The sequence below is a fragment of the Paroedura picta genome, chromosome 6 (genome assembly GCF_049243985.1).
Source record: "Paroedura picta isolate Pp20150507F chromosome 6, Ppicta_v3.0, whole genome shotgun sequence".
NCBI classification, from domain to species: Eukaryota; Metazoa; Chordata; class Lepidosauria; order Squamata; family Gekkonidae; genus Paroedura; species Paroedura picta.
Genome location: NC_135374.1, coordinates 78,290,261 through 78,317,736, shown reverse-complemented (window position 1 = coordinate 78,317,736; position 27,476 = coordinate 78,290,261). Strand labels below are relative to the sequence as shown.

At 42.8% G+C, this 27,476-nt stretch overlaps 1 protein-coding gene and 1 long non-coding RNA gene across 6 annotated transcripts in view; one reads left to right on the top strand and one right to left on the bottom strand.

The window, feature by feature from the left end:
- Window positions 1–27,476, top strand: part of FRMPD4 (FERM and PDZ domain containing 4) — a 373,615-nt gene that overhangs the window by 268,929 nt on the left and 77,210 nt on the right. For all 5 annotated transcript variants that reach the window (XM_077343239.1, XM_077343240.1, XM_077343242.1 and 2 more), the window contains exon 2: window positions 13,773–13,889. In XM_077343239.1, the coding sequence (XP_077199354.1) occupies window positions 13,773–13,889 (117 nt within the window). The remainder of the gene's footprint in view (window positions 1–13,772; window positions 13,890–27,476) is intronic.
- Window positions 11,869–18,228, bottom strand: LOC143840127 (uncharacterized). Its single transcript, XR_013232037.1, has 3 exons — window positions 18,045–18,228; window positions 13,744–13,838; window positions 11,869–12,072 (listed from the first exon to the last, which is right to left on the bottom strand). It is a non-coding gene; the product is annotated as an uncharacterized LOC143840127 (long non-coding RNA).

The window sequence follows — 27,476 nt, the reverse complement described above, 5'->3', positions numbered from 1 at the left end:
ATAAATACAGAAAACAGCAAATGTAGACACAGGCTAATCTTGGTTACAGTGGTTGGTTCATCTGAAAGCATAGTCTATGGACTAAGAACGAAAGAACCAAGAAAATGATGGGATATTAAATTTGTTTCATGTGTGTGTGTGTGTGTGTGTGTGTGTGTGGTTTTTAAAAGCTCTTTTAATGTGTTGCAAATTGAATTTTAAGATAGGTGGGGTTCTCTGAAAAGAGACAATAGGTGAGTTTTGCAGGGAAAGAGGAAGGCACAGAGTTCTCTCCAAGGTTAAGTGCCCTTAGACTACTTACCCCAAACTATTAATGCCTTGTTGAGCATAAAGTCTAAGGCAAAACCTGTTCCCTGCCTGAGAAGACAGGAGGAAAATTTTCATTGAGATGAAGATAACATAGATTGCTTAAATACCCTTGAAGTTCATGATTTTAAGCAACATATTTGTAGGGTGGGATTAGGGGCCTCCCAAACATTAATAATAATAATAATAATAATAATAATAATAATAATAATAATAATAATAAAGACACAGCTGACAAGAAAGTTGTAAGAGGACCTGTGACTCGGTGCCCTTGAGAGATTAATGGTCTGATTTGGTATAGGGTAACTTCCTGTTTTGATGACTGAAATAGAATGTGCAAAGCACTTTGAATTCTAAAATAGTGTCCTATAATTTATAAAGGGATAATCAAATACATTATTTTTGTGTACTGCATCTAAAGATGCCTTTTTCTCTGCAAATAATGCATCAGAAGATCAAAATGTGAATCCTCTCAGCAGAGGATGAGAAGCAATCAACAGAAGCTCCTTGTTTCACAGCAGCAATTCACTTAATAAACACGATTATTTGCTTAAATCAAAATCTCCATGGGAGCAGCTATCTGTGATGGCAGCCAATTCAGTATCCCTCCACACTTTGGTTAGTTCTTTTTAGAATGTATTGCAGAGTTCTTGTCAATTGGTGTTGACTCTTTTTACTTAATCTTCTTGCCCTGTGCTTTCTCCATCTTGGACTAGTTGACAGGCACTCCTGGCACCTCATAAATCCAATTATTTGAGAGCTTCCATTTATTTTCTAGAATTCCCACATCCTTTTACTGTTGAAGACCGGAGCACAACAAACTTATTTCTGGCATTGTGAAGTAAATCACACTGTTAGGTAAAAAGTGGAATGAGTAGTGTGGTGCCAGGAGGAATATTTTAGCTTGTCATTCATTTCCCAAAGGCCCCCACCACTGCTAACTTTAGTCTTTCTCAAAAGGAATAGAGAATGAAATGCTTGATGAATAGCCCATATAGACTATCAAAGCATACTTCTTCTGCTTGAAAATAGGGCACTTGCTGTTCATATGTCTGACACAGATTTTCTCTCACCCTCCTTCCCTCCTACAAGTGCAATTTCTCTACAACCTCCATATTTCTCTATGTATGACATAAGAACAAATGAGATTTAAATAGGAGGGCTGAAGGATGAAACTTTATTTCAGTGGTATTTTAAAATGTAGTGTTACAGATAGCATTTGGATTTCCGAGCTCTTTCATGACTTTGAATGGATAATTTCCCTATATAAATATAAAAGACTTTCAGGGGTGACAGGACATTAGTGTTTTGGCACCTGCATCACAATCTTGATTAACAGTTTATTCAGGCAATAACAGTAAACATAAAGAGAACTAAAAATAAGTGATTCTATAGGGGAAGTTATGGGAGTTAAATTAATTGAACTAAGCTACTTATTATTTAATCAAGCCACTGTCTTATTATGGCAAGTGCAATGCTTGCTTCATGAAAGGAATGGCTTTTCAGAGTATGTTGTCATCAAGCAGTAGTTTGTATTAGTGCTTATATAAACTGTCGAATAGATCTGTAAAATATTTTGTCACCATAATTTTGTTTTTCTTTGAGGAAAAAGTGACTGTATAAATCCCACTGCTGAAGCTAATGCCTTTCCCCACACATTCCTCAAGAAGTTAACCAACCCTGGTTGCTGCCCCATTGAGACCCATATGGTATTAACTGATAAATTAGGAGAAAGGATTTAGAAAGTACAATTTATCTCTTAGGCTACCGGTACAGTTTAAATGACACAATGCATGTTTTGTCACTGAAAACATCTCATTTGCCTCTTTTTAAAATCTTTCTTTCAAGATGTACGATCAGGAAGAGCAATCTTATCATAGAGCTTTTATTGGTTTAGGGAAAACATCGTGTTCTATGAGAGATCTTCTGATTCCCCCTTTGAAGATGGAGGGGAACTAATCTTTGAATGGAACTATTTAGTAACCTTCTTAATTATAATTCAGTAAGGAAAATTGACTGTAATTTGAATTTGAAATAAGGTACAGGCATGATTCCATCAACTGAATATTCAATATAGTTTCAAATCAGTCTTACAAATGTTGACTAGTTACACAGTTATTTTACCATTCTCTGTTGCCACTAGCAGTGAAAATGCAGTGGAGGTTTTCATTCTGTTCATCATTAGGACATATCTGATGCTGTCCTTAAGCACATTATCCAGAATGTAAAGAATATTACAGGGGTTTCAAGCCCATCCTCCAGCAGCTGTGCTGGCTTCCAGTTGAATTCTTGATCAGGCTTAAGGGTTTGGTCATCACCTTTAAGGCCCTATGCGGTCTGGGCCCAGTGTACCTAAAGGATCACCTCTCTACCTATACCCCTCAAAGAGCCTTACACTCCCCCAGCTCCAACCTCCTGGTGATCCCTGGACCTGAAGAAGCCCGCTTGACCTCAACCAGGGCCAGAGCTTTCTCCATTCTGGCCCCCACCTGGTGGAACAAGCTCCCAGAGGAGATCAGGGTCCTGATGGAGCTCAAACAATTCCGCAGGGCCTGCAAAAAGGAGCTCCTCCACCAGACATTTGGTTGAGGTCGACCAGTACTCTTTAAATAATCTTTAAGTATTTGAAAGGTTGTCATTTGGAGGAGGGCAGGATGCTGTTCCCATTGGCTGCAGAAGAAAGGACACGCAGTACAACGATATAGGCTAGATATCAGGGGAAAAAATTTCAGTCAGAGTAGTTGAGCAGTGGAATAGGCTGCCTAAGGAGGTGGTGAGCTCCCCCTCAGTGGCAGTCTTCAAGCAAAGGTTGGATACACACTTTTCTTGGATGCTTTAGGATGCTTTGGGCTTATCCTGCGTTTAGTAGGGGTTGGACTAGATGGCCTGTATGGCCCCTTCCATGATTCTATGATTCTATGAGTACCACCACTTCCAAATGGCCCCTCTCAGCCTCCCTCCTCCAATCAGCATTACAGGCTCACCCAACCCTCTGGGCCATCAGTAAGCACTGAGTTATTGTTCTCCCCAATATTCTATTGTTCATAATGTTATAGTTATTATTATGTTATTATTTACTGAGTTATTGGTACAGTTATCTCTGTTTGATATAAACCACCCTGAGCCTTTGGGGAGGGCGATAGAGATAGATAGATAGATAGATAGATAGATAGATAGATAGATAGATAGATAGATAGATAGATAGATAGATAGATAGATAGATAGATAGATAGATAGATAGATAGATAGATAGATAGATAGATAGAGAAAAGTTGACTTGGATGCAGTAATTGAGGAACCCTCTGTAGTTTCTTTGCCCTCTGTAGGTTTTCATGTTTGAATGTAATATACAACTGTTTTTGATTTACTGATATTGTACTGAATTGAAGAGCGTATAGACTGAAAGGTGTTCAGTTCTTTAAGCAAATGTTGCTATCACTTAAATATTTGCATTAAAGGAAGAAACTGTGGCATGTTTATGAATTATTTTATGTTCATTATTGATATTAGCAATTACTGCCACCTAGGATTTCTCTTTGTTTCCCACCTGGAGCCTGGCATCCCTGCACCTCCATGGGATCCAAAGCCAGGGCTTTTCTCCAGGGGGGCTGTTGCCTGGAAATGACCTGCAATTATTACTGGGAGCTCTGCAGATGCAGAGATAAATCCCCTCTTGCAAACAGGTACCCTTTGGACAATTAGACCCATGTGGAAATTAAAGATGCCAGTCTCCAGGTGGGATATGGGGTTCCTGTGAAATTATATTTCCAGACTACAGAGATCAGTTTCCAAGGTACCACCTGGATGTTTTGGAAGGTGATCTTGGCTCAGTCACAGCCTTTTAGAGCTCTTCTCACGTAGCAGTTCTGTCAGAGCTCTTTCATCCCCTCTTTCCTCACAGGATATCTGTTGTGGCGTGAGGAAAGGAAGGCTGTTGCAAGTTGCTTTGAGGTTCCTTTGGGTAGTGAAAAGTGGAATATAAGAACCAATTTTTCTTCTTTGTGTTCGTCACCTTCCTATCATTGTGCTATGCTGCTGAGGCAGCTTATCTGTTGCACTCCTAGACCGTTTATGCACTGGAGGTTTCATGCCAGGCTGAAGTCGTGGCAGGTTGCCCCATTTCTTCCTGCACCCACATGGGGGAGCATTTGGCCTGGTGCGCCTCATCCATCCCCGATTTGTGCTCCTGCACACGAGCTGGAGCAGTGAAGGTCCCAGTGCATAAACGGTCCTAAGGAGTTTATAGTCAGTCCTTGCACTGTTGGGTTAAAAAGGGTCAGTGAGGAATTTCTGTTGCTTCCTAGCACTTTGGTGCTGACAGTCTTTGTATGTTAACTTTGAACACCCAGACTGGCAGCAGACAACTTGGGAAGCAATTGGAGTAAATGCCTGACAGGTGTTTAACCTGCCTTAATTGGCTTTCCAACACATAAAGTTAATGGAATGTCAGAACTTTGGCTTAAGCAGCTGTGTATGTATATGCAGCTTTCAGTTACACTTGAAGCAAGTCTTCTTTGTTGTATTGATAACCTTTAGAATCGGCACTGCGCTCTATGAGAGTTGAGGTCATACTATAGCGTGAGAGGGTCTTTAGTATAAGCACCCTTGTATGTGAACAGGTGTGTCTCATATGGCACACCTTCCTGCATAAGACTGTGCCGTAGGCATTCTCATGAATTTTTTGTTTAAGCTGCAAAGATCTTTTGCACCATTGTTATGAAGTTGCAGACCTTGAACCAAAATATTCTAACTGGGAATTTTAGTCCAAGCAGACAGAATTGGCAGGTTCCACTTATAGCAGTGCTGTAATGACCAACTTTCCAGTGGAGAAACGCTCTGTTTTCCCTTCAGCTTTATGATGGAAGTTAGCAGTGGGAATCAGTCTTTTGTTCTTCAATCTTGCACAGAGGAGATCTCAAAACACTGGGTGGGGAGGGTCAAAATGTGAGGAGCTCTCAATTCACTATTGTGCACCCTGCTGTGTATGATGCTGGCCTGAACTTTTGCAAACGTTGTCCTGCGGTTTGTTGTTCTTTGTTTTCAGAGGGAACTGTGTGTCCATGTGAAAGTCATCTGCATTTGGAGACTTTTAATAGTGTTCCAGCTCCTTGGTGCAAAGCAAGGAAAAGGAAGAGCAGGGAGCCTTTTAAAAGATGCACTCCCTTGCATATTTACATCTGTTCCACATTCTTGTTCAGAATGACTAACAAATATAGAGGTCACTAAGAAAATAATACAAACACTCAGTAGTCAATCAGAAGTAATTAAATAGCACTAGGTAGCAGCTTTCTTCAGGCTTAAGCAGCTGGTTTGGGAGGTGGGGAAGATTAGCCCTGGATGAAAAATTTTGCAGACAAAAGGCAGCACAGCACATACTTTATCTTTTGTCATGTTGTCTTCACCCTGTATTTATAAAATCTTCTGCTCCCACTCAATCCATAACAACCTGTCACCGTACTTTTTTAAGCAGTATGTGTAAAACCAAAACCCTTTCATCTGGAAACTGTGAGCATCACCATGGTACTTCTGAGCCACCTCTGAAAATTGTATCTGAGGATAAAATAAAGTTGGGATCTGTAACCTCCATTCTGCCATGGCTGCTTGCTGGGTGGCCTTGGGCCAGTCACATATCCTCACTCAACCGACTGTGAGGATAAAATGGAGAAGTATGATGTCAGTTGTTTTCGGACCCATTGGGAAGAAAGGCAGAGGAGAAACAAAGTAAAATAAAAAAACTTAGATAAAAATGTTGTGGAAATTGGAAATGGGATGCCCATACGTTTCCATTTCAGAGGGCAGCTTCCTGGCATATATTAGAAACTGTCTACTAGGCAAATAAGATTGTATGATACTAGAGAAATTTATAGTGCAATCCTATGTTTCATTTTCCGTCTTGTAGTACAGCTCCATATTGGAACTGTGTAATCACAAGCCTGCCATGGAAGATTTTTCCAAGCAAGCTGCAATAGCGGGCATTCACACCTTCTAGACCAGGGGTAGTCAAACTGCGGCCCTCCACATGTCCATGGACTACAATTCCCATGAGCTCCTGCCAGCATTCGCGGCTGCCACTCGCTGGCAGGGGCTCATGGGAATTGTAGTCCATGGACATCTGGAGGGCCACAGTTTGACTACCCCTGTTCTAGACTGTGCATGTGTCCACCTTCCAGACAGATGGACTTTGTGTCCTGTGAGTGGAGCAGCCACCTATCCCCAGTTCCATTTTTGCCACCGCAAAGTGAGGATGGGTTCAACCAGCTCTGCTTAGTTCATCATTTCGCTTGATATTATCGTGGCTTCTTAAAGCCATTTTAAAGAAGTGCTGCAAGTGTGGGGCTAACATACTGCACTCAGAGAAGCTTGAACACTGTCTGCTCTGTTTGGAGTCCAGTAGCACCTTTAAGACCAGCAAAGATTTATTCAAGGTGTGAGCTTTTGAGTGCAAGCACTCTTCCTCAGACTATGAACTGCTTGCACTCGAAAGCTCATGCTTTCAATAAATCTTTGTTGGTCTTAAAAGTGCTACTGGGCTCCGATTTTATTGTGCTACTTCAGACCAACACGGCTACCCATTTGAATCTGCTCTGTTTGGGTGAGGCCCATAACATGGCTGCGTGTGAGGATTGCCAAAAGCTCACCCCAAAAGCCAGGTTGGACAGGACCTCCCACTTCAAGGTGGCTTTGTGTGAGAAAGCCCTTTCTGTGGGTCCCGGACTTATCCAGGGAAAAGAAAAGGAAAAGTCTAAGTTGGTTCCTGCTCAGTCAGCAACGTTTATTGGAACTTCTCTGGGTTACAAGGTTGCCTGTGCTTTCCTTCCTAGGAATAGGGGGCTAGCAAGCGGTTCCATGGTGTGACAGTTGGGCTGGAACCAGTGGCAGTCTGCCCACTTCCTATCGAGCCTCGTGGACTTGACAACGGCAGTAGTACCATATGCCAGTTAGTATATGAGAAGATTGCAGGGATGATTCTTCAGTTGATTCAAGCCTGGCAGGCATAGTCCCTTTAAGAGACTTTCAATCCCAAGAGCTGTTATTTGATCCCTGCATTGATGGCTAAGGAATCTGAATCTGTTTTTTCCAGGTGGTCCTAACTAAAGATAGTTATCAAACTAAGCTAGTTGCTTCCATAGGTGATCAGTCAGATGCCATCCTGATAGCATTAAGATGTCCCCACCAACACTGGTACATGCATTTACTCAGACTAATGAGGGGTCAGGTAATAGACCTTCCCCAAACCCCAGACTTGATAGAATTTAGGTAACTGGATCAGGTAGACTGCATGGTTTTACCTAGCAGGATAGAGAGTCTTACTGGACCTGAACCCCTGTCCAGGGGAGAAAGAGAGGTCCTAATTAAGTCGAGGAAGAATTTTACGAAATATACATAGAATCTGAAGTGGGCACACTTTGAGAATTGGGTGAGGGACAGAGGAGTTTGCCCCTTCTCTTGTCCTATAGGGGAGATCCTAGAATACCTAATATCCTTAGCGAAAAAGGGTATTTCAGTAGTGTTAGCTTAAACACATCTGGCAATGCTAGTAGCTTTCCACACAGAAGTCTAAGAGGTTTCGATCTTCACACACAAACTAGCTCAGCACTCTATTTATTTATTAATTAAATTTATATACCACTCTCCCCAAAGGCTCAGGGCAGTTCTTGAAGGGCTTAATGAACATGTTGCCATTGAAATCTAGGGTAGTCCGTAATGGTCTTTATTGGTGGTCCTATTGGCTCTCTTGGGTCGACTGTTTTAACCTATGGCCCTAGCCACCTTGGAGATCCTAACATGGTGGCCTTCTTGGTGGATATCACCTCTCCTAGGTGGATGGGGGAGCTAGCTGCATTAAGGATTGATTTTCCCATACCTCCAATTTTTCCTGGAAAGGATGGTGTTGCATCCTGGTGTGGGCTCTTGCCCAAAGGTTATGTCTAAATTCTTTATTTCCCAAGAAATTAACCTACCAGTTTATTTTCCTCAAGCCTCCTCTCAGTGGGAAAGGAGACTCCGCTATTTAGTTTTGAAGCAGGCTTTGCTATATTATTTAGACTAAATGAAACGGTTTAGGAAAACATGGTCTTTTTTGTCATTGGGGTCCATGGAAGGGCAAAGTAGCAGCATCAGAGTCAATAGCCAGATGGGTGCTAGCAGCTGTTAGCACCACTTACAGAGTATTGTACCTCCTGTGCCCCTTAGAGGTGAAGGCTAAGTCGTTACGAGCCAAGGCCACATTCACTTCATTCCTTTGCCAGGTGCCTTTGGAAGAGATTTGAAGAGCAGTGACTGGGCCTTCCAAATAGGTGTTTATCAAACATTATACCCTGGACCTGCAGGAAAGAAAGGAAGCCCAATTTGGAAAGGGAATTCTACAGTCCCTTTCCAACTAGGGAGCTCCCCACCTCCAAAGGTCCCAATGTAGGGCTGCACTACAAGATGGAAAATGAAAACAGGGTTGCACTTACCTGTCAATGTTGTTCATTGACGTCTTGTGTGCAGACATTCTCACAACCAACCCTGCTTCAAGTTCCATGGATTCAGACTGGAGGAAGCTATGCGGCAGTATCCAGGAACCAGAGAAAGGGGAGTGCTCTGCCCATAGGACACATGGTGCGTCCAGCAGGAAGGCAGATGCATGCATAGTCTGGAGGATGTGAGCAAAAGTCTTCTGCGGCGGGCCTGTGCATGTGCAATCCCAAAGAGTGTCTGCATACAAGAGATCAATGAACAACAGGCCAGTTCTCCATTTTGGTGGGGTTAAATTTGAGTAATTCTGCACAGGATTGTATTGTTAATGCTTAGAGAAAAAAGATGATGAAAAATTCTACCTCTAACAAAATAAACAAAAGAATTACTAATCATATATTCTTTGTTAGTATCATTATACATGTGTTTAAAATTTGAAGATTATTTATTGACTGCCATATACGAAAGCTAGTGTTTTATTCAATACCACGTTCTTCACTGTCATAAACACAACGTTCCACATTAGATGTTGCTGTGAATAATCTTAAAACAAAATCTTACTATATTCTACAAAGGTGAATGAAGAAGAAAAATGGTTTTCCTCTTTTTTCATTTATGTTCTGTATTATAATAGGCCTCTATACTAACTTTAATCTAATATAGACAGTGCAGGGCTGATGATGACCATTGTCCTGAGCGTATTCTGAACATGTCATGCTCAATCACCTGACGTTTTGGCTAATGTACTGTTTGTTGGTTGTAAATCTTTTTTAAAGGAACAGTTCAAATTTATCAAAGCAACTATGGATTCATACAATTACACTACTTGCTTGCAGGATTAGAATGCTTCCCCAGTTTTCCTCCTAACTGCTAGCACCTCTAGCTTTATTTATTAAAGGGCTCATAGTAAAACAGAAGAATAGCTATTTGAGGTAGATTTTTAGACTTCCTATTTTTGTGTCTTTGTGTACTTTCATTGTCTGCCCGTGATCCCAGCTAATATTCCATCCAGTTCTTGTTATAGCTTCTGAAACAGAGGACATCAAAAATGAAAACTGACCTCACAGATGCAAAAATAAGGCAGCGTGCTTTGTTTGAAATTTGCCATTTTAAAAATGAATCAGATTGTACAGGTGCAATGAATGGATTAACTGCAAGGAATTATCTAGTTAGTATAATTTAATGACATGATCATGATTTAACTTTAAGAAATTCTGTATGCATGGGTTAATTTAATGACATAATCACTGTGCCAGAAGATTTTACCTGTTCTCTAAAGCTGTTTTATCTCAAACTAGTCAAAATCAGTTAACTGAGGGGGGGGGGGAATAATTGCTGAAAGTAATCAGCTGTTTGACATGGTGTTATGCCAGGTGATTTTCGCCAGGGAATAACGATGAATTTGAATCTGCTAAATTGCCCTGGCTTTAGCCTCTCCCCTCCGATAATGGTGATTGCCCTCTTCTGGGAACTCTAGCAAAGGCAGCCTCATGGATTGCTTATCAGCTCCTGAAGCTTTTTATAACATAGGCATTCCAGTAAATAAAATAGAGGCTACTAAATATTCTATGGTGACCAGATTTTAACATTGGTAAAGTGGGACACCATTGACCGGGGGGATTCTTGATTAAAAATTTGGTCTATATGGAGCAACAAAATTTTTCATAGAACGCATAGAATGCAAAAACAGTATTGTAATATTTGCCAGGTGCTCCCAGATGTCCCTCCAAAAGCGGGACAATCTAGTCACCTTAAAATATTCTAAACTAAATAGTTAAATAATCCAACTAAATAGTTAACTGTTCTAAATAACAATTTTTTGGGGGGGCTGTTCTGGGGAAATAATGGCTCCTCATCCTAATTCTCTAAATTGCCAATCTTTAAAGTAGACTTATTCACATTGTTTTTCAATACATGGTAGTATGTGACTGTAGCATAAACCTGCAATTGAAATGTGGGTATGTTAACTTCTTTATACAATTAAGGCCTTATTTCTAACTTAATTCCAGGCTTTTGCAAGGTTCTGTTGTTTCAAAACACTGGACACGACAAGTTAACAAGGTTCTTGTAGAGGCTGTCATGTGACTGAAATTTGAGTACTGGTATTTTAGGTTTAAACAAAGCCATCAGATAACAGCTATTATTTATCAATAAGTATACGTTGTTTATTTGTTTAAGATATTTACGTGCTGCCTCTTCAGAGTCTGTGAAAATATATCTGGGAATAGACATGTAAATGTAAAATCACCACTGAATTTGCTGCCAAGGAAATGTTTTTAAAGGAGATTTTAAGGATACATCATTTAAATCTGGAAGCAACTGGTTGCTATACATCAAATACCCTATATACTCGCAAATAAGCCTAGTTTTTCAGCACCCTTTTTCACACTGTAAAAGCCCTCCTTGGCTTATACGCGGGTATGTAGGCCAATTGAAATAAAAACCTGCTCCAACCAGCCAATCAGTGATCTGGCAGCTTGTAGGACATCAGTGGTTTGACTGGGGGACTCTGATCTTTTTTTCCCTTTTGTCTTCAATTCTTCCTCTTCTTAATCACGTCTTCCAAACTATTCTTTTGGTTTCTGTGGATGAAAAGCGAGGTACAAAATCCAGCAGCTATTCATCCTCTTGACTTTTCTGTATTTGTTGGGTGGAGGCTGGATGGGAGAGCCTGTGATGATGGAGCATTTCCCACCCTCGGCTTATATGCGAGTGAATAAGTTTGCCCAGATTTTTTGGTAAAATTAGGTGCCTCGGCTTATATGCGGGTCGGCTTATATGCGAGTATATGGAGTTGGAGGAAGATAACTGCTGCATTGGTAACTTACCTGCATTCCTTTGCTCTCTACAAGAATTATCTGTTCTTTTCTCAAAATATTTTTTTAAAATAAATCTAAACATATTAGCTGTTCAACTGCATCCCACTCATGGCAACTTCCTCTCCACCTTCCAAATGCCCGAAAAGTCAGAATTGTTGATTTTTAAGAAGTGAAAAGAAAATAGGAAATCTGTTGAAACCCTGTCTAATAATTAGAATTTTTCCTGCACAGATTTATGGCTTCAGCTTTCCTAGTGACAATAAAGATAAAATACAATGAAACAGGATTTTATTTCTTTATATTTATTTTATATCACATCCTTCTTCTGTCATAGAACTCAAGACAGCTTATTCCCAGTGGTCTGCCATTCCTCCTCTGCCAAACGTGTACCTATTATGGCTTCAGCAATATGGTTGTGTATATGAGATCTGGCCTCTTGAAACATGTATGCCTGCAATGCACTTTTTTCCTTGCTTGGAACATGAAGCTGGAAATGGGAAAGTATGTGGGATGTGAGGGAGAGTATGCCCAGGTGGTTTGATTAACAGCTGTTGAAGACTGGCATTTCCTGTCAGGATTGTTTTGAGTTTCCCTGGTCTGTTGGCAGTTGCCTCTTGTTCGGAAGCCTTTTATTATATCATTTGTTTTTGTATAGTATAAGAAAGGTACAAGACAAATACTCATTCATGAAACATTTTTCTCAGTTGGCAACTTTATGTACATTCCACATGCATTTAATTTCAGAATTAGAAGAAGAAAAAGAGTTGTTTTTATGCTCCGCTTTTTACTGCCCAAAGGAGTCTCAAAGCAGCCTATAACTGCTTTCCCTTCCTCTCCCCCCAACAGACACCCTGGGAGGTACGTGAGGCTGAGGGAGCCCTGACATTACTGCATGGTAATAACAGCACCGTCATACTGTGACAAGCCCAAGGCCATTCAGCAGGAAGCAACCACTCTTAACCACTATACCATGCTGGCTCTCTAAAAGAGCAGCACATTGGAATCCCTTTGTGTACTTTGCATTCTTTGTTCAACAACCTTTAAAATTTGCCTGTGCCATAACACTGGCTGGAGACAATGCATTTACATCAATGTGATGCAGGGCTGTGATTTCCTAGATATGTATAGTAAAGGTAAAGGTAAAGGTATCCCCTGTGCAAGCACCGGGTCACGTGTGACCCTTGGGGTGATGCCCTCTAGCGTTTTCATGGCAGACTCAATACGGGGTGGTTTGCCAGTGCCTTCCCCAGTCATTACCATTTACCCCCCAGCAAGCTGGGTACTCATTTTACCGACCTCGGAAGGATGGAAGGCTGAGTCAACCTTGAGCTGGCTGCTGGGATTGAACTCCCAGCCTCATGGTCAGAGCTTCAGATAGCATGTCGCTGCCTTACCATTCTGCGCCACAAAAGGCTCATTGTATAGCTGTAGCTAAACACAACTTGTCTTAATTAAGGTTTGTCATGATATCTGAATTCACAAAGTACAGGTTGTTGATTAATGCCATAGTCCTACGTTTCATGGCTTTCTGGCTACAGAGATGAAAGTATGGGGAGAATGTCTCCCGTGCTGGGCAGTGGGAAGCATCACAAAAGTAGCCAAATACATCTTGCTGATAAATTCTGGCTTATGGAACATTGGTCATACATTGATGTCTTGAGACTTGAAACTAGAAAAATGCTTTGTAGGATGAGAGGCCCTTCATATTCTAGACCCAGGGGGTCACCAACCCCCGATCCACTGCCTAGTGCCGGGCCGCGAAGGCCATGGTACCGGGCGGCCGTGCTGACCTCCCCCCGCCCACAGCGAGAAGGAAGGGAAGAGGCAGGCGCGGCCGCCGGCATGCCGGAGACGCAAACGGACATGTACGCAGTTGCTGCACATGCACGTTGGCACCCCCTTGTGGCAAAAACGCGCATGTGCGCAGTTACCGCGTGTGTGCTTTAGCGCCACCTGGTGGTGAAAACGCGCATGCGCTGCAATTGTGCGTGCACGTTTGCACAACACCCCGGGCTGTTGGCTCTCCCCTCACTCCGGAGGCAGTCCCTGACCTGAGAAAGGATGGGGACCACTATTCTAGACCACTTGAAAAAAACAGAACCCATTCTCTGGTCGATACATAGAATATATTGAACTGAATGAAAAGATGAATTCTTACTTTACACTAATGAATTTTCTTTGTTTTAGTCACAGGACCAAGTCTTCAGGCTGGCCTCCCCCTTCAGGAACCTGGAGCTTGAACCAGGGATCTTCCTATGGATGGGAGATGACGGCAAACAGAGATGGGAGAGACTACTTCATCAAGTGAGTAGATGAGCTTTACGCATAGATAACATTTAGGTCCATGCATTCATCATGAATATGTGCTGGTTTCAAATATCTCAGTTAAAAGGGGGTATCATCTTATGTCCATTCATTCAATTTTGTTGAACCTTTATCCAAAATTGAAAATGCAAATTCAATGAAAAACAATAATAATTAATGTAATATTACAAAATAATAGTGTGATCCTAAGAACACTTTCTTGGGTGTAAGCCCCATTGAACATACCTAAGTAAGATGCCAAAAAGAATTAGAATTGTTTTCTAAATTATAGTAATCTTAGATCAGAATTTCCCCCTTTTCTGGTAACCTGTCCCAGCTAAGAAATTCATTTACATATACGATTAATATTTCTCTTAAGAAAAAATTAATAGGCTGAAAATACTTTCACAGTGAAAATACTCTTCACACATTTACGGATTCCCTACTGCCTTTGAGACAAGAAACTACATTTTAAAAAAGGAAAGTCCAGGGATATCTGCTTAGGTTTAGGTTTTGTTGAAACCATTGGGGCTTATTTTCTAATAATGGATATTACTTGATTAAAGTTATGCATGTGAAGCCAATGGGATTAAGGATATAGAACAGAATATCTGGATGCTATTGATTGACTGCTGAAAACACTTTGGATTCTTGATTTTGACCTAACATGGAACCCTACGGTATACTTCTGGAAGATGGTGTTATAAAATGGCTTATGGAAATGCAGTGTCTGCCACTATGATACACAATGTGCTGATAATGAGACTCTATGAAATTCCATGAGCTCAGAATGATAGAAAATCAGTAACCCTACATGTTGATTTAATAGTCAGTGTGATGTTTCTATTTTTGTTGTGTTCCTTGCGTAAGTGTGAGACTGCAGTCTCTACTTTTCTGTGACCATGAAATAATTCAAAATAGAAAAAGGAAAAAGAACATTTGAGCACAAAGTAGTGTATCTTTCCATTGAGTTAACCAACTATCAGCTGCTGTTATGCAGCAAATGGCGACTATACCTGCCAGCAACTGTCAGAAACCAGGATGTGCCCCTCATGAGGCGCTGTGGTGTATCTTTGTTGTTGTTTTCTGTGGCTAAAAACTACATGACAAGAAGTGGCTATTTGGAAGTGGTTTGTGAGGAAGAAAAATGCAGGTTTCTAGTATAGAAGTCAGGCTGGTCTGGTGCTTCTAGAAAAGGGTTTAGTGGTGTCTGATGATTTAATGATTTCCCTTTCACTTGTTCCATCGCTGTTTGCTTCAGAGCACAAAGTGTACCAGCTTTAGAAAGTACAAGCTGGAGATCTGTGAGAGGACAGAAATCCTGTCCCGCCCATGCTGGCTTCCAGTTTACCACCCCATTGTCTCTTGCCAGCCTGGTAACACTTTCTCTTCCGTCTCCACTCCCTCCCTTCAGCACTTTCTGTCACTCCCCCCCCCCCCCAGCCATCTCTTTATCCCCAACCTTCTGGCTGCACAGATCACCTCTGCTCAGTTCAGGGGTGGAAGGAAACATGGCTAGAGCAAGAGGACTATCCTGAGCACTTTTTCTTCCTTTCTACTCCAGCTGCTTCCCCCTGCCCTGTTGCTTTTCTTCCTTTCACCCTTCCACATCCTATAACTCAGGGGCAGTCAACCTGTGGTCCTCCAGATGTCCATGGACTACAATTCCCATGAGCCCCTGCCAGCATTTGCTGGCAGGGGCTCATGGGAATTGTAGTCCATGGACATCTGGAGGACCACAGGTTGACTACCCCTGGTATAACTGCTATCTTTCCTTCCCTACCACAGCTGTACTTACTTACCTGCCTGCATTGCTGCTTCCTCTCTTCCCTACTGACTCGTCATCCACAGTGCTCCCCCCGGCTTACTTGCTGGCTTACTTGCTGACACCACCTCCTGCCTGGTTCACTGGGCTTCATATGACCTTTGGGCCTTAGAGCAAACCCACTCCCCAAAATCTTACAGCATCTAAACCATCAAGAGCTTTTGTGACAAGAGCTTTTGTGAATTAGAGCCCACTAAGATGTAATTTGTAGCTTCTTTGAAGATTTATGAGAATGAATTTTATAATCCTTATATAGCCAAAATACTTCACTGTACACAATTTGTGATAAATACCTGATCTGCATAATGATGTGCATATAAAGCCCTGTGTGTCTGAGACAGGATCCTCACTTACTAGCACAGTAGCCCACCGTTTGCCTAATACTGCTCTCTGCAGCACAGCAATGCTCCAGAGGGTTTTTATTTCCTATGGCACCAGTGGTTATCATTTTTGCTCACAATGGTTAGTTAATGCTGCCTTGTGCTGTTAAGTATCTTGAAGAAGTAATGCACCAACCCAAGCTCTCATTTTGGACATTTCCTCAGAGAATCACAGAGTGGGATTTTCTAATACGCACGGGAAGAATAAAATATAAGCTGGCTGAGGAATCAGGACTGGAAGTAGCCATGCCAGACTAAATAAGGTTTTTTTTACCCCCTATTGAAAATTGTATAAATATGTTATTTACATGTGTATAATTTACCTCTGAAGATCTGTCATCCCAAAATGCATTAGGTCTAGGTCTTTAAAAAAATTGCCCTGACGTTCTGACTTTCAGAAGCCGTGGATCGGCGGGGAGGGGGGGCTGGGAACGGTGTCCCCAGGGCCCGCTGAGCGCGCCTGCCGCCTTGCTGGGTGTGCTGACCAGCCACGGCGGTAGCAGCAGGGGGCCCTTCAAAGCCGTTCTTAGGAATCTAAAAGAACTAGATTTGCACAAGATATTGTACAAGCAGAATTGTGCTAAGTCCATTTAGGTTTCTGCTTGCAGATCCAAGCCTTTGAAAGGAAAACTGCATTTTTTTTTGTTAAGGTCTGTTCGTAACTTGAGAATGAGGGTACTCTGGTTTTGCTGTTAATTTCTTAGTCAGTGCTCTTGATATATATAGCCAAATCAAACAAGTTCTGTTTATGACAACAAGCTTCCAATGAAACAAGCTTCCAATGAAAACAAAAGCACCACTAGAATGCTAATCTCAGGTGTGTCATTGCTAGAATGTATAGCTAGCTATTATTTATGTTTTTACACATAGCCCATTCTTTTTCATAGTCCTCTGGCACGGACAAATAGCTTAGGGAGGTTCACTGTCTTGCTTCATGGCAGGCTTTGCAAATACTCGAAACATTTTTGGGTTTTCATGTGCTGTAATGCCAGAAATTGCTTGCATTATCTGTTTTTATTATTGACATGACTAGCAAAGTAGCCCGTTGTAATTTAAAATACAATGGGCCCTAGGCTCCTCTCCCCCTGCCTGGGAAGGCCTGGAGAGGAAGGCCTCCAACCATCCCTGTCCAGCTTTATTTATGGTACAAATTTTTATTGATTTGGAATATTTAATTCATTTTTTTATTGGAATGATTTGTTTTTACTGTTTTCTTGTAAGTGGATGGGCCCTTGCATTGAGTAAATAGATGGGACTTTGTCTTGAGCCTCCCTCCCCCCCTCGCGGCGTGCGCTTGCTGCGCCGGGAGCGATGGGCCGCCTCCCGGTGCAGCGAGCACCACGCTGCAGGGGGGAGACACAGGCCTCCCTCTGCGGGAGGGGGAGGTCCCCGGGCCTCTCTCCCCCCCCCCCGGCCCCCAGCCCAAAAAAGGTTGAGGGCCACTGATTTACTGGACAGTTCCCCCAGGTCCCTCAGATGTGTGAAATGACAAAGAGTTAAGAAGTGTACTGAGGGATAAAGGAGGAGTGAGGATGAAGGGAAGAATAACCAGAAGATTGCATTAAGTTGCAGAAGAAAGAACTACAGCTCTTATAAAATACAGTTGTAGGAGCCTTGTTACAACATAGAGCATGGATCCTGCATTATATAACTAACCTGTCACCCAGTGACAGCCCCCTCTCCTCTGCTGTGGGAGCTTCTGTGTGATGGCAAGTCCAGGAGTCCCACATGGGCATCCATCACTGTATGGTTCTCTTACCACTTGAGTGTTACAGCTGTGTTCCAGCCATCTAGTTGACCATAATGCAGATGCCTCCCCAAAACCCCTTGTGAGGATCTCCAGTCCAGGGTAACCAAGCACACAGGCTCTGTCTCACCTAAACTGGATGTGGCCCTATTCCCAAACTGCCTGTGAAAAGCTGTGACAAGCATGAAACAGAAATCACCTACCAGCCACATATCAAGCATTACCCCAAAATGCAAAAGCCGAGAGGGGGTGGCTGGGGAAGCAGCAGCTGGCTGATGTGGTAGACATAAGCCCCAGCTCCCTCATAGCTGGAGAGGTGAACCAGAGTCAAAACTTTGGATTCCAGGTTCATGACTGGACACCCTGTCCCTCACTTTGTTGGCCTGGCAACCATTCACCACAACCCTTGGCAACTGCTGAAGAACCAATGGGGAAGCAAGGTTTCCGAGTGAAGTCCAGAGCTGTCATATAGAATCATAGAATCATAGAATCATAGAATCATTAGTTGGAAGGGGCCATACAGGCCATCTAGTCCAACCCCCTGCTCAACGCAGGATTAGCCCTAAGCATCCTAAAGCATCCAAGAAAAGTGTGTATCCAACCTTTGCTTGAAGACTTGCAGTGAGGGGGAGCTCACCACCTCCTTAGGCAGCCTATTCCACTGCTGAACTACTCTGACTGTGAAAAACTTTTTCCTGATATCTAGCCTATATCGTTGTACTTGAAGTTTAAACCCATTACTGCGTGTCCTCTCCTCTGCAGCCAGCAGAAACAGCATCCTGCCCTCCTCCAAGTGACAACCTTTCAAATATTTAAAGAGGGCTATCATGTCCCCTCTCAACCTCCTTTTCTCCAGGCAGAACATTCCCAAGTCCCTCAACCTATCTTCATAGGGCTTGGTCCCTTGGCCCCAGATCATCTTTGTTGCTCTCCTCTGTACCCTTTCAATTTTATCTACGTCCTTCTTGAAGTGAGGCCTCCAGAACTGCACACAGTACTCCAGGTGTGGTCTGACCAGTGCCGTATACAATGGGACTATGACATCTTGTGATTTTGATGTGATGCCTCTGTTGATACAGCCCAAAATGGCATTTGCCTTTTTTACCCTGCATCACACTGCCTGCTCATGTTTAGTTTACAATCCACAAGTACCCCAAGGTCTCGTTCACACACAGTGCTACCTAGAAGCGTATCCCCCATCCAGTAGGCATGCTTTTCATTTTTCTGACCCAGATGCAGAAGTTTACACTCATCTTTATTAAATTGCATCTTGTTCTCATTTGCCCATTTTTCCATTGTGTTCAGATCTCGTTGAACTCTGTCTCTATCTTCTGGAGTATTTGCCAGTCCTCCCAATTTGGTGTCATCTGCAAACTTGATGAGTAGTCCCTCCACCCCCTCATCTAGATCATTAATAAATATGTTAAAAAGTACCGGGCCGAGCACCGAGCCCTGAGGTACCCCGCTACTCACCTATCTCCAGTCTGATGAAACACCATTGACAACAACCCTTTGAGTGCGGTTCTCTAACCAATTCCCTATCCACCTAACTATCTGAAAATCCAGATTGCAGTCCTTCAACTTATCCATCAGAACATCATGGGGAACCTTGTCAAAAGCTTTACTAAAATCCAAGTAAATGACATCAACCGAATTTCCCCGATCCAGCAAACCTGTTACTTGGTCAAAAAAAGAAACTAGGTTGGTCTGGCAGGACCTGTTGGAGACAAATCCATGCTGACTTCCTTGGATCACCAAATTGTCCTCCAGATGTTTGCAGATCGCTCCCTTTAATATCTGCTCCATTATCTTCCCCACAACAGAGGTCAGACTCACTGGTCTGTAGTTTCCTGGGTCATCCTTCCTCCCTTTTTTGTAGATCGGAATAACGTTTGCTCTTTTCCAGTCCTCCGGGACATCTCCAGTCCTTAAAGAGGTTCCAAAGATGATGGACAAGGGCTGTGCAAGTTCTCTGGAAAGTTCTTTGAGTACTCTCGGGTGCATTTCATCTGGACCAGGGGATTTGAACTCATCCAGTGCAGCTAAATGCCTCTCGACAACCTCTCTATCCATGTTAACCTGCCACCCAGACACTATCCTTTGGCTACAGCCATCTCTAGATGTGCCTAAACACTTTGACCTGTGGGAAAAAACTGATGTAAAATAGGCACTAAGCCTTTCTGCTTTCTCTGCATCTTTCGTTAGAGTTTGTCCATCTGCACCCAACAGTGGACCTATTGCCTCCTTGACTTTACGTTTGCTCCTCACATAACTGAAAAATCTTTTCTTGTTACAATGGGCTTCCCTGGCCAATCTTAGCTCACTCTCAGCTTTGGCCTTTCTGATGATTGATCTACAGTGCCTAGTAACCTGTAGGTACTCTTCTTTAGAGCTCTGTCCTTCCTTCCATTTCCTGAACATTTTCCTTTTCTTTCTTAGTTCCTCTTGAAGTTCTCTGTTCATCCAAATAGGCTTCTTAGAGCTCCTGCAGTGTTTTCGTATTTCTGGAATAGTCATTGATTGAGCATGCAATAGCTCTTGTTTGAGTAGCGCCCACCCTTCACATGCTCCCTTCCCTTCCAGCATTCTCGTCCATGGTATGACACTCATCATGTCTCTGAGTTTATTAAAGTTTGCCCTACGAAAATCCGACATCCGCGTCTGGCTACAAGCTTCCTTGGCTCCCCATCTCAAAAGGAATTCTATGAGGACATGGTCACTTCCCCCTAGGGTCCCCACCTCCTTCACCTCATCCACCAACTCTTGCCTGTTGGTCAGTATTAAGTCCAGTATGGCTGAACCTCTTGTGGGTTCATCTACCATTTGATAAATGAAATTGTCAGCCAGGCAGGTCAGAAACTTGCATGACTGAGCTTCGCAGAGTTAGTTTCCCAGCACACATCTGGGAAATTGAAGTCACCCATGATGACAAGTCTCTATATCTCTAGAACATTTCCTCAGTCCTTTCCCGCTTCTGACTGCAGCTGCTGCAGGCAAAGCTTTGGACCTGTGACCCCCCTATTAAACTCCAGGCAAATGCCAAAACTAAGCTATCCTCTGCAAAACTTGTACTGTTATTCTTTAAGAGAAATAGAGATTCTGGCCACTTGGCCTCCCCTTCTCTTACCTTTTGGTGAAACTCATACCAAAGTATAATTTTATAATTTTATTGCAAAGCTAAGATGATGTTTCAAAAAAATTTTTCTGTCCCCCATGTCAAGATTGGCTGCTGGAACAGGAGCCATGCTCAGGTGTCTTCAGAAAGGATGTGCTTCTAACTCTGGATACGCTGTCAATCTCAGAGCCTTGCAAAGCTCTTATTATGTTCCCTCACAACTGCTGCTTTGAGCCTTCAAGAAAAGGCTTACATTGAGCTGTCTGAAGGTCCCTGGCCACTAGCACCAAGCCATGTCTTCCCTCAGCAACACTCAGGGCCGTTCCGCACTCGTTCAAAATAGCACAATGGTTACAAATTGAAATCGCTACAGTTTTGCCATTATGCACAACGTCGTTGACAATCTGCAACACTCCTGAAACCGATCCGCAAAAAGCACTTCGTTGTAGCGCTTTCAGGGAAATCCCCAAAAGTGGATTCACCCTCCAGAAAGCGCTACACTCCTGGAACCAATCTGCAACACTAGCGGAAAAGTTCTGTGCGTTACCATTGTTGCGGTTTCTGCAAAGTCCCTCCCCCTGGCTCTCTCCTCTGATCTTCCGGCGAAGCGATCGCCATTTTTTTTTCTCCGAGCGAGCGGAGATCAACGCACCGGCAAGCCTTCATTTACCCAGCGAGGCTTCCCCGGCTGCAGTCCCTCTGTTTAAAGTCACCAAGCACAAGCAACACAGAGGCCCATTTGCTGGTTTATTTTCCCTTTATTTTTCACACTGTTTTCGGGCGAAAATCGCGCCTGTGAGGGGGGGGGGATTTTTTTTTCACTCGGGGGGAGCGTGGCAACGATGAAACGGCAGCTTAAACACCACCTGCTAGCTTGATGGGTCTCTCCGTTGCAATGAATCAACGCAGATTCTTTGCAACGTTTTTTTTTTTTTGAAACCTTCCTTAAAGGGAAAGGGGCTGTTTGGGAGCATGATAACGGCCGCCCATTGGCTGCTTGACGGCCAGGGGCGGGACACAGCTTGGCAATATTGCTTCCTGGCAAAGTGCTTACCAGCGATTTTTGCCGAGACCGGAAACCTGTGGGAAACGATAGAAACGCAACTGGATTCCACTACAAAGACAGGTATGCATAATGACGAATTCCACTATTTACAATAGCGATTTTTCGTTCCGCAACCAATTTGCAACATGAATCCCGGTGCGGAATGGCCCTCAGTAAAAGTCTGCTGGTTCATAGCACCTCATCAGAAATGATTGCTGCTGATGGGCCGAGTACTTCACTATTACCTACTGAATTAGACCTCCTTGGATCTACCCACAGGGGGTAAGATAAAGATGCTGAGGGAACAGGGAATAGGGGTCTCTCCACTGACACCAGGGGGTGTTTTTAGTTATACCACCTATTTTACAGCCATAGGGTTATGGGGTGAGATCAGCATAATACCTGTGTTGCGGTGCTGGCATAGATTTACTAGGCTCATTCCACTGGCATACCTATGTACCATCAAGTCACAGCCAATTTATGGTGACTCTAGGAAAGGGTTTTCAGGACATGAAAGAAAAAGAGGCACTATGTCTACTAGTACAGTACAACACTACTATCCTAATTTACTCAGCAGCTGCAACTCAGCTGCAATACAATTGTGTAGATTGGTGTGTGTATGTGTGGTTTGTTGAAAGAAAATTTCAGTAACTTTAATGATTCGTTCTATTGCATTTGTTTTTATATGCCTTTTGCACAAACCTGAATTATGAATAGTATAAGGGCATTTCTGCACATCAGTTTAAAAAGTGTTACACCAGCTGAATGGCTAATTTCTGTTGTGCTTCCAAGTCCGTCCTCACCTTTTTTGCTATCTCGTCTTCGTCTGTGCATTTTTGCGTGTCTCATCCTCCACAACTGCTGCTGGAAATGGTGGAAGAGAGCAACGTGTTGTGCTTCCACCTGTCAATCAATGCGGGCAGCCAATCCCCTTTCTCCATATTTTAAAGGTCTCGCGATGCCCACTAATTCTTTTGAAAAATGCATACTTCTCCATTGAAATGTCAATGCATAGAATCACAGATGCAGAGTGTGTTTATAATGCCACTCCTTATGGAATCATGACTCCATTGAGACATTTAATAATTAATATCGTCCCTGATTTGGGGGCAGGAGAAACTTTTGAGAGGCAAGATTTGTGTTACAACTTTAAAAAAAATATATTTTATGGCATCACCTTCATGCTTCTCCACCTATTAATTGCTCCAGGAAATTTGCTATTTTAAAAAAGGAATTCCCATCCCCGGGAACAAGGGAGAGGGAGGCGGGTACAAAGGTGGGATGAGGGAAGCACCTTTAGTATGTTTTTGTCTCCATAACTTCCCTCTGCTGGTTGCCTGCTGGTTGCTCTTCGGTAACTAGTGCTAAATAGGTTGGTGAATCCACTTTATGTGATTCCCCAACTAGCACTTTAAAATTGAGGATGTAGCCGGCCAGTTAGTGCCCAGATGCTGGATGTTGGCGATGTCATATGGAGGGGCCGGAATATAACGACTACATTAGGTATGCATTTAACTACATTTAACGGGTGTGGAAATGCCCTAAAATTCTTAAGAAATTTAGCATGTAAAGTAAGAAACCAGCTGAAGAGAATAGTTCAGATATTCTCAGAATTCCGCTATCAGCGTGAGCTGAACAATTTTATTCAAAATGAAAGGGATTGAAGTGTTTCCCCATATCTTTGGACGTCAGAGTATTTTTATCTGACAAAGGGAGTAATTATCTTGCATTACAGAGGAGAACAAGGCAAACAGATACCTAAAGATGCTTCTAAAGGGAGATTAGTCAGTTTTCCATAATTAAAAAACCCAGATTGTTTGGACACAGATAGCATGCATACTCCTTAATATGAGAAATCCAAAAGAACAGGGATATTTGTGCTCTCTCCTTTCATCTCAGATGTATTTCATTCTTCATGTTTGCATTTTACAACTCAAGTTCCGAGCGTCTACATTATTTCAGTTCCCCATGGATACATTTTAATATAGGAAAAATAGCATTGGTTACAGCCCTGTGCCCTGTGCGGTATACTGAAATCTATTACCTGCACTGTGGTTAAGCACATGTGTAAGTAAGTGCAGCACTGCGTCTGTTAGAGCGTGGTATGAATATTAACGCTTGGGTCACTGAAGGCTGATTTAAACAACAGTCCTAATAGAGTCCACCAAGAAGTGCTTACCTGCATAAATTTTCAATGCACTGGGTACAACATTTACATCTTTCCCATCTGCATGATGGCTCAGATTACAGTTGGGCCATTTATCTCTGGTTTAGAACTGCTGTTTGCCTTCAGACTAGCATCTAAGGCCTTTTAAATTACAATGGCAACATGAAAAGTCCCCCCTCCCCACTGGCTTCTCTTTAAATGACTCCATGGAGAGTAATTCTGACTTTCCAAATGTGCTTTGTGATTAAGTTTGGCTCCAAGCCCTGAATTAGCCCAATTTATGGAGAGTAGCTAGGAACTGGGGATAGAGCAAGACAAGCAGCCACCACTGTTGTTCTTTATAATACAGAAGATTAAATGAACCAGTGCCCTGACCAGAATGGCCCAGAATACCCTTATCTCATCAGCTCTCAGAAGTTAAGTTGAGTTGGCATTGGTTACTACTTGGATGGGAGACCACCAGGAAGTCCACCTCTACTTATCTCATGTCTTGAAAACCCAATGAGAGAGAGAGTCAGTTTGGTGTAGTGGTTAGGAGTACGGACCTCTAATCTGGCATGCCGGGTTTGATTCTGCACTCCCCCACATGCAGCCAGCTCAATGACCTTGGGCTCGCCACGGCACTGGTAAAACTGTTCTGACCCAGCAGTGATATCAGGGCTCTCTCAGCCTCACCCTCCTCACAGGGTGTTTGTTGTGGGGAGAGGAACGGGAAGGCGACTGTAAGCCGCTTTGAGCCTCCTTCGGGTAGAGAAAAGCAGCATATAAGAACTAACTCTTCTTCTATGATTCACTATATGCTGACTGCAATTTGATGACACTTTACACACACACAAACCAACCAGCCTGGCATATAAGTAACTAATGAGTGTAGCAAAAAGGAAGGTGGAATGGTTAAGCAGGACCCTTTCAAAAGGTCTCTGCTGATGCAGAAAACAGGCTACAGCAAAGATAACGTCTAGTTAGAATAATCAGTACTGATGGGTTCCACTTTTCACTATTTGACTGCGTTGAGAGGCTTAAAAGAAAACAACCTTCTACTAAAGCAATTATTGCTTTTTTAAACTGAAGGTGGTATACAGTAATTCTTCAAAAACAAAGGGCATTTAAAACAGCCACAATGAACAGTATATATTAACACATTGTAGTGATACCACAGTTTGAATTCTCTTTGTTTTCATACAACTTGATCTACCTGTCATTCTGGCTCATACCCACTTCAGAAATGTAAGTAATATTATTTTTATTTATTTTTTATTTTTTATTGGATTTATAGACCACCATTCTTGGCCCAGCCAGCTTGTGGCAGTTTACATAAAATATAAAACATATTTAAACAAAAAAAATAAAACAATCCAGTCAATAGCGGCACAGTCAATAACCGAACTCCCCTGCGGACTTCTGCTTTTGCTGCTGTCGGTCATTGTTGCTCCAGTCGATGATCCCAGGAGATATTAGCTTGGAGGGGGCCGCAATGTCAAACAGACCTACCACTGCAGGTCAGTATTTTACCAAAGGTAACCATAAATGCAAGTTCTAGGTAATTGGCAATTTAGATTTGAACCGATGGATTTGTACAATAACATCTCTCAAGTCATTGCACTCTCTGAAAAATTGCTTTGGCATCAGACTCACTATAAATAGTAGTTGCTAAACGCAGTCTGTTACAATATGATGGATGACAGCTCTGCCGAAAAGCCATTTTGCAACCATTGGAGAGCAGCTGCAGAAAATTTATTTTCTCATTTATTTATGGGAAGAAATGGTCAAGAAAACAATTTTCTTCCATGAGCCCCCTCCCTACCCACACACTCACTCACAATCTTATTAAATTGAAACTGCTAAATTGGGCTATAAATGTATGGGCAAAAGGTTCATTGTTCAGCAATATTTTATTGGCATTTTTGAGGTTTACGCCAATTGGACAAATAAGAACTGCAAATACCAAGTCACTGAATCTCATTCATGTTTGCATACTTTCATCTTCTCCTTGTCCATTATAATCCCGCTTGCCACCTCTAGTTCTGTCTTAGTTTAACCTTCTTTTTGAGGTATTATGATCACCACAGCTTGGGCTGATTCTCATTGGTAGTCTCCACAATGTGAAAATGTATAAGGCACTTTCTTCTGTAAATAAGGTAAAGCAATTCAGTTCAGACAGTCATTAGAGAGATAAAAGGACTGTCTCAAGGGGAAGTTATATCTGTAACCGCTCTTTGAGTGATAACATATTTGGTTAAGGGCCTTGGGGGTGGAGAGTGGGTGAGTGCAAGGTGAGAGTGGTCTGGGTGAGAGTGGCCTGGGCGCAAAGCGCCTTCAGATTGGGCCCTCACTCGGGAGATATAGCTTTGCACCTCCCGACCCACCCTCCACCCCCCCCATAGGGAGCATCAGCCACAAGCCGGTAAGCTGCAGCCTCCGTGGGGGAGGGAAGGGGCCTAGGGGAAGCTGCAGCTTTGGTGGGGGGGAGGGGGCTGGGGAGGGCTTCCCCGGACCCGCAGAGTGCACCCGCTGCCTCCCTGGGGCGCTGGATGTGCTTGGTGCCGGGGGGGGGACCTTTCAAAGCCCATTCTTATGAACAGGCTTTGAAACCTAGCCATTCCATAATCTTAAACCTAAGCAACATATTAATGATTTTAATGAAATAAAATTGGACACTGCAGTTGGACCCTACACAGGTTAACATTATCTAACCCCTGCTTCTAACACGTGTGGCTCCTTTGTGGTCTGTTAAGCTTACCTACCCAGGCTGAGCCTGCTATGCAAGTTATCCCAGGCATGCCATCCTGGTTATGCTACTAGCACAGGCAACACTGGTAGCTTCTATAGGCAATAGAAAGTCACAGACAGAATATTTTTATTGACATAATTCAATATCTAAAATAGTGACAAATACGACCCCAATGCATGTCAGAATAGAAAGTCAGAAGCCAAGGGAGTGTTTAGTGGGGCATATGTAGGAACTGTATTAATCATTCCATTGTGGAACTGAGGACAGTTTCTAGTCTCAGTCCTGGCTTTTAGGAATATTGGATGTGTTCCCCTGAAGAGACCAAAGACACCCCAACCGGAGTCCATCTGGGCATTTAAAACCATGGTATATACACACCTCAGTTTCACTAATCCCTCTAAATAAAATCTTGTTTGCTTTGCTTTGGCTTGGGTAACCTGCCTCTTACTTTGCAATGTTAAAGAAGCTTGGCGTGTGATCAGTGAAATGAAGGAGTCCATCAAAATAATACAAAGGCAACTTTTTCTGTGCTGAACTATTTCAAACTGTGGGGATTGAGGGAAGTTCATGTCTGCCA